General features: G+C 44.1%; 1 protein-coding gene across 4 annotated transcripts in view; it reads right to left on the minus strand.

The window, feature by feature from the left end:
- The window catches only part of LOC128706052 (uncharacterized), a 964,931-nt gene that overhangs the window by 123,851 nt on the left and 826,545 nt on the right, over positions 1-14,535 (minus strand). For 3 of the 4 annotated variants that reach the window (XM_070093399.1, XM_070093398.1, XM_070093402.1), the window contains one exon: positions 3,925-3,966. The exons of the other annotated variant lie outside the window; for it this stretch is intronic. In XM_070093399.1, coding sequence (XP_069949500.1) covers positions 3,925-3,966 — 42 coding nt within the window. The remainder of the gene's footprint in view (positions 1-3,924; positions 3,967-14,535) is intronic. 4 annotated transcript variants of the gene reach the window in all.

Genomic DNA, 14,535 nt, shown 5'->3' on the forward strand with positions numbered 1-14,535 from the left:
CAGCAAATGTAGTCCCAATCTTTAAAAAAGGAGACAGACATGAAGCATTAAACTACAGACCAGTGTCACTGACATGTATAGTATGCAAAATCATGGAGAAGATTATCAGGAGAAGAGTGGTGGAACACCTAGAAAGGAACGATCTCATCAACAGCAGCCAACATGGTTTCAGGGACGGGAAATCCTGTGTCACAAACCTACTGGAGTTCTATGACATGGTGACAGCAGTAAGACAAGAGAGAGAGGGGTGGGTGGATTGCATTTTCTTGGACTGCAAGAAGGCGTTTGACACAGTTCCACACAAGAGATTGGTGCAAAAACTGGAGGACCAAGCAGGGATAACAGGGAAGGCACTACAATTGATCAGGGAATACTTGTCTGGAAGACAGCAGAGAGTCATGGTACGTGGCGAGGTGTCAGAGTGGGCACCTGTGACCAGCGGGGTCCCGCAGGGGTCAGTCCTAGGACCAGTCTGTTTCTGGTATTTGTGAACGACATGACGGAAGGAATAGACTCTGAGGTGTCCCTGTTTGCAGATGACGTGAAGTTGATGAGAAGAATTCATTCGATCGAAGACCAGGCAGAACTACAAAGGGATCTGGACAGGCTGCAGACCTGGTCCAGCAATTGGCTCCTGGAGTTCAATCCCACCAAGTGCAAAGTCATGAAGATTGGGGAAGGGCAAAGAAGACCGCAGACGGAGTACAGTCTAGGGGGTCAGAGACTACAAACCTCACTCAAGGAAAAAGATCTTGGGGTGAGTATAACACCAGGCACATCTCCTGAAGCGCACATCAACCAAATAACTGCTGCAGCATATGGGCGCCTAGCAAACCTCAGAACAGCATTCCGACATCTTAATAAGGAATCATTCAGGACCCTGTACACCGTGTACGTTAGGCCCATATTGGAGTATGCGGCACCAGTTTGGAACCCACACCTAGCCAAGCACGTGAAGAAACTAGAGAAAGTGCAAAGGTTTGCAACAAGACTAGTCCCAGAGCTAAGAGGTATGTCCTACGAGGAGAGGTTAAGGGAAATCAACCTGACGACACTGGAGGACAGGAGAGATAGGGGGGACATGATAACGACATACAAAATACTGAGAGGAATTGACGAGGTGGACAAAGACAGGATGTTCCAGAGATTGGACACAGTAACAAGGGGACACAGTTGGAAGTTGAAGACACAGATGAATCACAGGGATGTTAGGAAGTATTTCTTCAGCCACAGAGTAGTCAGTGAGTGGAATAGTTTGGGAAGCGATGTAGTGGAGGCAGGATCCATACATAGCTTTAAGCAGAGGTATGATAAAGCTCACGGCTCAGGGAGAGTGACCTAGTAGCGATCAGTGAAGAGGCGGGGCCAGGAGCTCGGACTCGACCCCCGCAACCTCAACTAGGTGAGTACAACTAGGTGAGTACACACACACACGCACACACACACGCACACACACACGCACACACACACACACACACACACACACACACACACACACACACACACACACACACACACACACACACACACACACACACAGGTAAAAACTAAAAGCACCAATGATCCACTGGGATGTTTGGAAGTACTTTCTTAGCTTTAGGGAAGTTTGATGAACTGGCTGTGGAGGTGGCGGAGGCCAACTCCACTCTTTCATGAGTAGGTATGACAGGGTTGAAGAGATCAGAAACCAGTAATGCCAACATATTCACGGAGATGGGCATAACAAGCCCCATCTCCGTGAATATGTTGCACTTTTGTCAAGATCTAACCGGCTTTATCAAGTCCCAAGCAGATCTAACCGGCTTTATCAAGTCCCAAGCAGACCTACCTGGCTTTATCAAGTCCCAAGCAGATCTAACCGGCTTTATCAAGTCCCAAGCAGACCTACCTGGCTTTATCAAGTCCCAAGCAGATCTACCTGGCTTTATTAAATCCCAAGCCGATCTAACTGACTTTATCAAGTCCCAAGCCGATCTAGCTGGCTTCATCAAGTCCCAAGCCGATATAACTGGGTTTATCAAGTCCCAAGCCGATCTATCTGACTTTATCACGCCCCAAGCCGATATAACTGGCTTTATCAAGTCCCAAACAGATCTACCTGGCTTTATCAAGTCCCAAGAAGATCTACCTGGCTTTATCAAGTCCCAAGAAGATCTACCTGGCTTTATCAAGTCCCAAGCCGATCTAACTGGCTTTATCAAGTCCCAAGCAGATCTACCTGGTTTTATCCCAAACAGATCTACCTGGCTTTATCAAGTCACAAGCAGATCTACCTAGCTTTATCAAGTCACAAGCAGATCTACCTGGCTTTATTAAGTCACAAACAGATCTACCTAGCTTTATCAAGTCACAAGCAAATCTACCTAGCTTTATCAAGTCACAAACAGATCTACCTGGCTTTATCAAGTCACAAGCAGATCTACCTAGCTTTATCAAGTCACAAATAGATCTACCTAGCTTTATCAAGTCACAAATAGATCTACCTGGCTTTATCAAGTCACAAGCAGATCTACCTGGATTTATCAAGTCCCAAGCAGATCTACGTAGCTTTATCAAGTCCCAAGCAGATCTACCTGGTTTTATCAAGTCCCAAGCATATCTACCTGGCTTTATCAAGTCCCAAGCAGATCTACCTAGCTTTATCAAGTCACAAGCAGATCTACCTGGCTTTATCAAGTTACAAGCAGATCTACCTGGCTTTATCAAGTCACAAGCAGATCTACGTAGCTTTATCAAGTCACAAGCAGATCTACCTAGCTTTATCAAGTCGCAAGCAGATCTACCTGGCTTTATCAAGTCCCAAGCAGATCTACCTGGCTTTATCAAGTCCCAAGCAGATCTACCTGGTTTTATCAAGTCCCAAGCAGATCTACCTGGCTTTATCAAGTCACAAGCAGATCTACCTGGCTTTATCAAGTCACAAGCAGATCTACCTGGCTTTATCAAGTCCCAAGCAGATCTACCTGGCTTTATCAAGTCCCAAGCAGATCTACCTGGTTTTATCAAGTCCCAAGCAGATCTACCTGGCTTTATCAAGTCCCAAGCAGATCTACCTGGCTTTATCAAGTCCCAAGCAGATCTACCTGGCTTTATCAAGTCACAAACAGATCTACCTGGTTTTATCAAGTCACAAGCAGATCTACCTGGCTTTATCAAGTCACAAGCAGATCTACCTGGCTTTATCAAGTCACAAGCAGATCTACCTGGCTTTATCAAGTCACAAGCAGATCTACCTGGCTTTATCAAGTCACAAGCAGATCTACCTGGCTTTATCAAGTCACAAGCAGATCTACCTGGCTTTATCAAGTCACAAACAGATCTACCTGGCTTTATCAAGTCACAAACAGATCTACCTGACTTTATCAAGTCACAAGCAGATCTACCTGGCTTTATCAAGTCACAAACAGATCTACCTGGCTTTATCAAGTCACAAGCAGATCTACCTGGTTTTATCAAGTCTCAAGCAGATCTACCTAGCTTTATCAAGTCACAAACAGATCTACCTGGCTTTATCAAGTCACAAACAGATCTACCTGGCTTTATCAAGTCTCAAGCAGATCTACCTGGTTTTATCAAGTCTCAAGCAGATCTACCTAGCTTTATCAAGTCCCAAGCAGATCTACCTGGCTTTATCAAGTCCCAAGCCGATCTACCTGGCTTTATCAAGTCACAAGCAGATCTACCTAGCTTTATCAAGTCCCAAGCCGATCTACCTGGCTTTATCAAGTCTCAAGCAGATCTACCTAGCTTTATCAAGTCACAAGCAGATCTACCTAGCTTTATCAAGTCCCAAGCCGATCTACCTGGTTTTATCAAGTCTCAAGCAGATCTACCTGGCTTTATCAAGTCACAAGAAACAATTATTCCCCCCTCCCCCCCATCACTCCGTCAACAAACAGTAGCGAGCATCATGTTGCGACTCACCTCTACCAACACAGCAGCCAGACACGACTCCATCACACTTACCTGTCAAGAAAACACTATTATTAGTACATATATGGTGAGTCATAATACCGTGCCTACAAGTCAATACCGTGCCTACAAGAAATACTGTGGCTACAAGCAATACCGCGGCTACAAGTCAATACCGTGCCTACAAGAAATACTGTGGCTACAAGTCAATACCGTGGCTACAAGTCAATACCGTGCCTACAAGAAATACTGTGGCTACAAGCAATACCGTGGCTACAAGTCAATACCGTGCCTACAAGAAATACCGTGGCTACAAGTCAATACCGTGGCTACAAGAAATACTGTGGCTACAAGTCAATACCGTGGCTACAAGTCAATACCGTGGCTACAAGTCAATACCGTGGCTACAAGTCAATACCGTGGCTACAAGTCAATACCGTGCCTACAAGAAATACTGTGGCTACAAGTCAATACCGTGGCTACAAGTCAATACCGTGCCTACAAGAAATACTGTGGCTACAAGCAATACCGTGGCTACAAGTCAATACCGTGGCTACAAGTCAATACCGTGCCTACAAGAAATACTGTGGCTACAAGCAATACCGTGGCTACAAGTCAATACCGTGGCTACAAGAAATACTGTGGCTACAAGTCAATACCGTGGCTACAAGTCAATACCGTGGCTACAAGTCAATACCGTGGCTACAAGTCAATACCGTGCCTACAAGAAATACTGTGGCTACAAGCAATACCACAGCTACAAGTCAATACCGTGCCTACAAGAAATACTGTGACTACAAGCAATACCGTGGCTACAAGTCAATACCGTGCCTACAAGAAATACTGTGGCTACAAGCAATACCGTGGCTACAAGTCAATACCGTGGCTACAAGTCAATACCGTGGCTACAAGTCAATACCGTGGCTACAAGAAATACTGTGGCTACAAGCAATACCGCAGCTACAAGTCAATACTTCGAGCTTTAACACGCCACCCTGGTAGGTACCAGGGTGGCGTGTTAAACCTCGAGGGTTCGAGTCTCGGCCGGTGCTTGGATGTATTAATATTTAAACTGCTTGTGTAAGTGGTATTCCAAACGAGAGAAGAATGAAATTAGTCGTTACACTGCCACACCCACGTACGTGTCCGCAACAGGGGTGACGTCTAGTGCTGCTAGGTGCCTGTTGTATGTGACACTGATGTTTCAGTGGATTAGGGCGTCTCGAATTTTAACAGGCTACCAGGGTCGCGTGTTAAAGCTCGAGGGTTCGAGTCTCGGCCAATGCAGTTACTTACATCACCTTATATGAACACATATTACCCTATATACACACACATATTACCTTATATAAACTTACATTACCCTATATAAACATTACCTTATAAATATTACAGTATATAAATACATTACCTCATAAATAATAACCTATATAAACACATTACAATATATAAACATTACCTCATAAGCATTATATTATATAAATACATTACCTTATAAACATTACCGTATATATAAACACATTACCTCAAATATTACCCTATATAAACACACATTATCCTATATATATATACATTACCGTATATAAACATATTACCTTATATAAACAAAAAGAACACTGTCTAAATCTGAAAAAAATATATGAAAAAACTTTAAGGTTGGAGCAGAGGAAGGAAAGGTTACGATAACAGTGTTGCAGGAAGCAATCTTGAGCAAGACGTGTGCAACACCTGGCTCTCTTTACTGGCGAAACATCTGGTGTTCTCTGCAGGCTGTCAGCAAGATGGCGTCGCAAGAGGCGCGGCTCGCTAACTGAATTAAGAAATAACATTCAGATTGAGACTTATGCAACACTTGGGAATATTTATTGATCAAAATTCCCAGATGTTCCACATGTTTCTTATTCTTCAGCTTGTCTATTTTCTAAATCATTTATATCACATAAGAACTGAGCAGCCCCTCAGAGCGGTCGAAACGTTTCGAGAACATAAGCAAGTGTCGCACATGTGTCTTACTCGTCTGCTTCTCAAATGTTGCAGACTTTCCCAGCAAGATAAAAATAAAACATCCATAGGATGGTTGTGTGGTCAACAAGATGCCAGTAACCTCGGCACATATATCTTAAATATGAGTATTTGTGATATTGATGGAACACTGACCGTGTACGTCACTCACACCTATATATATATATATATATATATATATATATATATATATATATATATATATATATATATATATATATATATATATATATATATATATATATATTTCAAAAGAGCAGGGGAAATATACACAAACACTGATCTCTGGCTGAAGGAGATTCGAACCTACGAACCTTGGAACAAGGTACGCAGTGCTATACCATTCTCACCACACTGGACCAATACCTTGGCGTCCAGCTTGCGCTAGACTTTGATCCAAGGCAGCCAGCTTTCAGGGAGAAGGCTTACAGCTTTTCATCTCATCCCCTGATCTCCTTCAGCCAGAGACCAGTGTTTGTGTGTGTGTATATATATATATATATATATATATATATATATATATATATATATATATATATATATATATATATATATATATATATATATACGATCATAAAAATCGTATTTGCTTGGACAAAAGCACTCAGCACAAACACTATCATACCAAGTTAAAATAGCCAGCATCAATTTAAAAACTACATTAAATTATTAATGTTAAAAGACTCTCCTAAAAGGTCCCTGAATCCCCTACAGGCATCTCGGTATTTATATAAAAAACAATATGACGATAGTGAAAAGGCATAAGTCAAGGACAAACTTACAAAAATGTGTCACAGTCAGCAGCACATCACAAGCTACACAGGGAGACAGGAGCACCTATGAGCAGGTGGCTATGTGTAAGGTGTGTGTGTGTGACAACTGTTGTTGAGAGACAGCCAAACACCCAGGTCCTGCTGAACCCTGTCTAACTTGTTCCCAGTCTGCAGGGACCACCAATTACCAAGGATATATCTGTGCATGTGGCCCATGAAGTCACTGTTGACAGGTTGATAATTAAGATACATTTACAACAGTTAGGTATGATATACCGTTCATGTACCACAGTTAGGTATATTTATTCCGAGACGTTTCGCTTACACAGTAGGCTTCTTCAGTCGAGTACAGAGGAGTTAACAGAAGTAGAGATGTGAAGTTGGTGTAATCAGCCAATCACCCTTGAAGACGTAGTTTAGAAGTGGTCAGTCCCTCAGCCTGCAGAAGAGTTTTGCTCCATGAATTAAAACTCTTATGCTTCTGCTCACTCTTCTGTACTCGACTGAAGAAGCCTACTGTGTAGGCGAAACATTTCGGAATAAAGATAGCTAACTGTTGTACACGTGTCTTACTTACCAACACTGTAGAATCGGCTCGCTACAGCAAGCTTCGCCTCTGCATCTGTCCATACATTTTCAGGGACACCAGCATGGTCCAGGTACCAACAAAACTCCATATGCTTGAGCAGTGTGTGGAGACCTGCCAAACAAACTCCTGGATCTTACGTACCTCAGTGAAGACAAACATGCTGGGCCAGGGCAGGCAGAGGACACTGAGAATCAAAGTACACAGAGAACTGGGCAGACAGAGGACACTGAGAATCAAAGTACACAGAGAACTGGGCAGGCAGAGGACACTGAGAATCAAAGTACACAGATAACTGGGCAGGCAGAGGACACTGAGAATCAAAGTACACAGAGAACAGGGCAGGCAGAGGACACTGAGAATCAAAGTACACAGAGAACAGGGCAGGCAGAGGACACTGAGAATCAAAGTACACAGAGAACAGGGCAGGCAGAGGACACTGAGAATCAAAGTACACAGAGAACAGGGCAGGCAGAGGACACTGAGAATCAAAGTACACAGAGAACTGGGCAGACAGAGGACACTGAGAATCAAAGTACACAGAGAACTGGGCAGGCAGAGGACACTGAGAATCAAAGTACACAGAGAACAGGGCAGGCAGAGGACACTGAGAATCAAAGTACACAGAGAACAGGGCAGGCAGAGGACACTGAGAATCAAAGTACACAGAGAACAGGGCAGGCAGAGGACACTGAGAATCAAAGTACACAGAGAACAGGGCAGGCAGAGGACACTGAGAATCAAAGTACACAGAGAACTGGGCAGGCAGAGGACACTGAGAATCAAAGTACACAGAGAACTGGGCAGACAGAGGACACTGAGAATCAAAGTACACAGAGAACTGGGCAGGCAGAGGACACTGAGAATCAAAGTACACAGAGAACTGGGCAGGCAGAGGACACTGAGAATCAAAGTACACAGAGAACTGGACAGACAGAGGACACTGAGAATCAAAGTACACAGAGAACAGGGCAGGCAGAGGACACTGAGAATCAAAGTACACAGAGAACTGGACAGACAGAGGACACTGGGTACACAGAGAACTGGGCAGGCAGAGGACACTGAGAATCAAAGTACACAGAGAACTGGACAGACAGAGGACACTGAGAATCAAAGTACACAGAGAACTGGGCAGACAGAGGACACTGAGAATCAAAGTACACAGAGAACTGGGCAGGCAGAGGACACTGAGAATTAAAGTACACAGAGAACTGGGCAGGCAGAGGACACTGAGAATCAAAGTACACAGAGAACTGGGCAGGCAGAGGACACTGAGAATCAAAGTACACAGAGAACTGGGCAGACAGAGGACACTGAGAATCAAAGTACACAGAGAACTGGGCAGGCAGAGGACACTGAGAATCAAAGTACACAGAGAACTGGGCAGGCAGAGGACACTGAGAATCAAAGTACACAGAGAACTGGGCAGGCAGAGGACACTGAGAATCAAAGTACACAGAGAACTAAGCCAGGTATCAAGACAAGAGCAGCAAAAATCGAATGGAGCTCTGCAGTGAGTACAAAGAACTCTTGGTAACCAGGCACAATAAGAGTCCTCACAACAAAGCCAACACTCTTCCACCTGTGAGTTAAAACCTTTATCCTGGGAGCGTAAAATAAATGTAACTACAAATATAAAAATAAGCTAAAACTGAATGTATTAGAGTCAAAGAGAGAGAGAGAGAGAGAGAGAGAGAGAGAGAGAGAGAGAGAGAGAGAGAGAGAGAGAGAGAGAGAGAGAGAGAGAGAGAGAGAGAGAGAGAGAGAGAGAGAATGGGAAAGAAAGGGAGAGAAAAGCCATCAATGAAATCATATATAAAATTCCAGGCAAAAGCCACATTATTATAATAAAAAAGAAGCGGTAAACCTAGAAGGGTGACACAGCGCCGCACAAGCCACATGCAGTATGTCTCGGGTTGGATGGAGACCAAACTTTCACATATGATGACAAAAATGATAAAAATAGTGAAGTCACAACAGCAGTGTTCAACAAGTTGATAATTATCTTCAACAATTTAAAACACTTTTTTTATGATTGAGAATATATAAGACTCGCATGATTATTATTATTATTATTATTATTATTATTATTATTTAGTAGCAGGAGGCAGTCAGAGTTATGCGTACAATCTCCAGATTTACAAGTGCACCATTAGCTTGGTGATGGTGATGACGACGACGATGGTGATGGTGGTGATGACGACGATGGTGATGGTGATGACGACGATGGTGATGGTGATGACGACGATGGTGATGGTGATGACGACGATGGTGATGGTGGTGATGACGACGACGATGGTGATGGTGATGACGACGACGATGGTGGTGACGACGACGATGGTGATGGTGGTGATGACGACGACGATGGTGATGGTGGTGATGACGACGATGGTGATGGTGGTGATGACGACGACGATGGTGATGGTGGTGATGACGACGACGATGGTGATGGTGGTGATGACGACGACGATGGTGATGGTGGTGATGACGACGACGATGGTGATGGTGGTGATGACGACGATGGTGATGGTGGTGATGACGACGATGGTGATGGTGATGGTGGTGATGACGACGACGATGGTGATGGTGGTGATGACGACGACGATGGTGATGGTGGTGATGACGACGACGATGGTGATGGTGGTGATGACGACGACGATGGTGATGGTGATGACGACGACGATGGTGATGGTGGTGATGACGACGACGATGGTGATGGTGGTGATGACGACGATGGTGATGGTGGTGATGACGACGACGATGGTGATGGTGGTGATGACGATGGTGATGGTGATGGTGGTGATGACGACGACGATGGTGATGGTGGTGATGACGACGACGATGGTGATGGTGGTGATGACGACGACGATGGTGATGGTGGTGATGACGACGACGATGGTGATGGTGATGGCGGTGTTATTGTGATGGTGGTGATCCAGGTGGCGGAGGCGGTGGCTACTTGGCTGTACCTTTGATATACCTTTGAAGAGTTTCGAGTTTTTTACTTAGCCCAGCCATGGGCCAGGCTCGTCTGGTGCTTGCCTGGTCAACCTGGCTGTTGCTGCTGGAGGCCCGCTGCCCCACATATCCATCACAGCCTCGTTGATCTGGCACCTGGTGAAGATGTGTTGTTAGGTAAGACACATATGCAACAGTTAGGTATCTTTATTTCGAAACGTTTCGCCTACACAGTAGACTTCTTCAGTCGAGTACAGAAAAGTTGATAGAAGCAGAAGATACTTGAAGACGATGTAATCAGTCCATCACCATTGAAGTTTTGAGGTGGTCAGTCCCTCAGTCTGAAGAAGAGGTCCCAGGACCGAAACGTTTTCTAATAAATATGTTATAGTGTTTGTTACGTGTCTTTCTAAACCAATAGGTATTAATAAAGGGGATATTAATAAGGTCTTGAGGATATCTCTCCAAGAGAGAACCCGCAGTAATGGATTTAAATTAGATAAGTTTAGATTTAGAAAGGACATAGGAAAGTATTGGTTTGGAAATAGGGTAGTTGATGAGTGGAACAGTTGGGTGATTGAGGCTAGGACTTTGGGTAGTTTTAAATTTAGGTTGGATAGGTACATGAGTGGGAGGGGTTGGATTTGAGTGGGACTTGTTCCATAGTCTGAAACAATATTGTTTCAGACTATGGAACAATACTCTTCTCCAGACTGAGGGACTGACCACCTCAAACCTTTAAGGGTGATGGACTGATTACATCGTCTTCAAGTCTCTTCTGCTTCTATCAACTTTTCTGTACTCGACTGAAGAAGCCTACTGTGTAGGCGAAACGTTTCGAAATAAAGATACCTAACTGTTGCATATGTGTCTTACCTAACAACCTGTCGGTATTTTATACCATTTTAATGTTCAACCTGATGAAGATACTTGTCCAGTTTCCTCTTGAAGGCTTCTACACTGGTTCCAGCAGTGTTTCTGATATCTTCTGGTAAGATATTGAACAGTCTGGGACCCCAGATGTTGATACAGTGTTCCCTTTTTGTCCCCACCGCGCCCCTGCTCCTCATCGGGTTTATTTTACACTTCCTCCCATATCTCTCACTCCAGTATGTTGTTATGGCAGTGTGCAGATTTGGGACCAAGCCCTCGAGTACCTTCCAGGTATATATTATCATGTACCTCTCTCTCCTCCACTCCAATGAGTACATGTTCAAGACTTGCAGGCGTTCCCAGTAGTTTAGGTGCTACTGGCTCAGTGTGAGCCGTAAACGATCTCTGTATTTGTTCCAGCTCCGATATTTCTCCTGCCCTGAACGGGGCCGTCAGCACTGAGCAATATTCTAGGTGAGGGAGCACTAGCGATTTGAAGAGTATCACCATCGGCATTATTTCCCTTGTTTTGAAAGTTCTCAATACCCACCCCGTCATCTTCCTGGCTGTCGTGATCTTTGTCTTATGTTCCTTAAAAGAAAGGTCCGCTGACATAATTATTCCCAGATCTTTAACGTGTTCCTTACGTTCAGTTTGGTGACCCTCTTGAGTTATGTATATAGTGCTCCTTTTGAGTTCTTCATTCTTTCCATACCTAAGCAGCTGGAACTTATCACCATTGAACGTCATGTTGTTCTCCACTGCCCACTGGAAAACCCTGTTTATGTCTTCCTGTACTTTTTCAGTGTCCTCTACCGTACTGACTTTCATGCTTATTTTAGTGTCATCTGCAAATGATGATACAAAAGTGTGCCGGGTGTTTTTGTCTGTCTGCTATGATGATGAGGAACAGCAGAGGTGCCAGGACTGTGCCTTGGGACACTGAGCTTTTAACCTCGCTGATGCTGGATCTTGCCCTGTTCACTACTACTTTTTGTGTTCTGTGTGTTAGGAAACCGAAAATCCATCTGCCTACCTTCCCCGTAATGCCCATGGCCTTCATTTTGTGCGCTATCACTCCATGATCGCATTTGTCAAACACCTTTGCAAAAATCTGTGTAAATCACATCTGCGTTTTGGTCGTCTTCCAGTGCCTCCGTAATTCTGTCATAATGGTTCAGCAGCTGTGACAGGCATGATCGTCCTGCTCTAAAACCATGCTGATTCGGGTTATGTTGGTTGTGCTGGTCCATGAAATTTGTAATCTGCCGTCTCGTCACACTTTCGAAGATTTTTATGATGAGAGGTTAGGGCTACTGGTCTGTAATTTTTAGCAAGTGCTCTACTACCTGCCTTGTGTAAAGGAGCTATGTCTGCACTCTTTAAGGCCTCCGGTATTTCACCTAGATCTAAGCTCTTTCTCCAAAGAATACTGAGTGCTCGTGCTAGTGGTACTTCGCACTTCTTTATAAACAGAGCATTCCATGAATCTGGTCCAGGTGCTGAGTGAGTGGGCATGTTGTCCATTTCTTTTTCGAAATCTATGGGATTTGTACTAATGTCAGTTAGTTGGTCTGTGCGGCCTTCTGCTGGAGTGAAAAATATTTCTGCATTTTCTACCTTGCTGTCATTTAGTGGGTTGCTGAACACCGACTCATACTGTTCTTTTAGGATTTCACTCATTTGCTGTTCATCGTCAGTATACGAGTCTCCTCTCAGTAGTGGTCCAATTCTACAAGAAGTTCTTAGCTTGGATTTTGCGTAGGAATAGAAATATTTTGGGTTTCTTACAATATCCTGTATGGCCCTTTGTTCCCTTTGTACTTCTTCTGTCAGGTATGACAGCCTAAGTTTTTGCTCTAATTCAGTAATCTCTCTGCTAAGTCTATATTTCCTCTGTTGTAGCATATTTGTGTTTTTAAGCAGTTCAGTAACCCGTTTTCTTCTTCTGTACCATCTCCTACGCTCTCTCTCTATATCTGATCTTCCTCTGGGTTTCCTCAGTGGTACGTGTTAATACATACCTTGTATGCTTCTGTATTCAGCTTCTCTAGGCACTGGTGGGGATTTAGGGTGTTCATGTCTGATTCCCAGGGTATGTCTGATAGCTCTTGGTTTATTTTTTCCCAGTCAGTTCTATGGTTGTTGTTACTGTACAGTTACTATTGGTTATAATATTACTTAGTGATGGTGTAATATAGTGCTTTTGAGAGACTAATTATGAGGAAAACTTGCATCATTTACTCAAATTCCCAGCAGTAAATAACTTGTCAAGTATCTCCACTTGACTTGATGACTTGGAGTGTGTGAGTGAGGGAGAGGGAGTGAGGGAGAGGGAGAGGAGGGAGGGGAGGGAGAGGAGGGAGGGAGGGAGGGAGGGAGGGAGGGAGGGAGGGGGAGAGAGAGAGAGAGAGAGAGAGAGAGAGAGAGAGAGAGAGAGAGAGAGAGAGAGAGAGAGAGAGAGAGAGAGAGAGAGAGAGAAACACACACAAACACACCAAACTGTATTCGCCGAATATTTGTGGGGGCCAAAACTCGGCTCACCACCTATACCATATTAATCAGTATCACTGACTTTTGGTTTCTTGTGACTTATCCTATCTACTCTTGAAGCTGTGTACTGTCTCCACCACTGCCTTATCCAAGTCCACTTTGCAACCACCTTGAAACTATGGCTCATCTGTGTCTTCAGCTTCCACCTGTGTCCCCTTGATCCTGGTCCTCTTAATTCAGTCTGTCCTTCTCTGCCTTATCAATTAAGATTGTGTCTTGATTATATCTTTCTTAGTCTATCTTTCCACTAAGGTTGTCAGGATCACTTCTCCCATCCTCTCCAAGTTCCAGTACTAATCTGGTTATTTCTGTATTGTTACAGTCACGATATTGTGCCTTTTTGTTCTTTATTAATCTGGGTGCAAACCTTCGGAACTTCTCGAGCTTTTGCACGCGCTTTACAAGGAGCGAGTTCCATGCTGGGGCTGCGTACTCGACGAGTCGCCAAAGATATGTCGTGTTTATAGTTACCGAAAAATTGTTGCTAATCTTGCATATGCTGCTGATTTTGCTCAGTTTGGGTGCAATTCTGGAGATATGCTTGGTGTTATATCTACCCCCCAGGTCTTTTTCATCCACCGATATTTGCAGCGTCTCTCTCTGTCTATGCTGTACTCTGTCCGGTCTGCTTTCACTTTCTCTAATCCGCATGACCTTGCATTAGCTTAGATTGACTTCCAGAAGCAAGTTGCTGGACCACAGCTGCAGTGCCTTTTGAGGTGTTTATCTCCATCTTGTCTCGCCTTGACTCTTCTCGTTAGTTTTACATTATCAGCAACAACCACACCTAAGACTCCATCCCTTCTGGTAGGTTCTTGACATTTAGAACAGTAACTGTGTTGAGCGATCATTGCGGGA

The sequence above is a fragment of the Cherax quadricarinatus genome, chromosome 42, assembly GCF_038502225.1.
Source record: "Cherax quadricarinatus isolate ZL_2023a chromosome 42, ASM3850222v1, whole genome shotgun sequence".
NCBI classification, from domain to species: Eukaryota; Metazoa; Arthropoda; class Malacostraca; order Decapoda; family Parastacidae; genus Cherax; species Cherax quadricarinatus.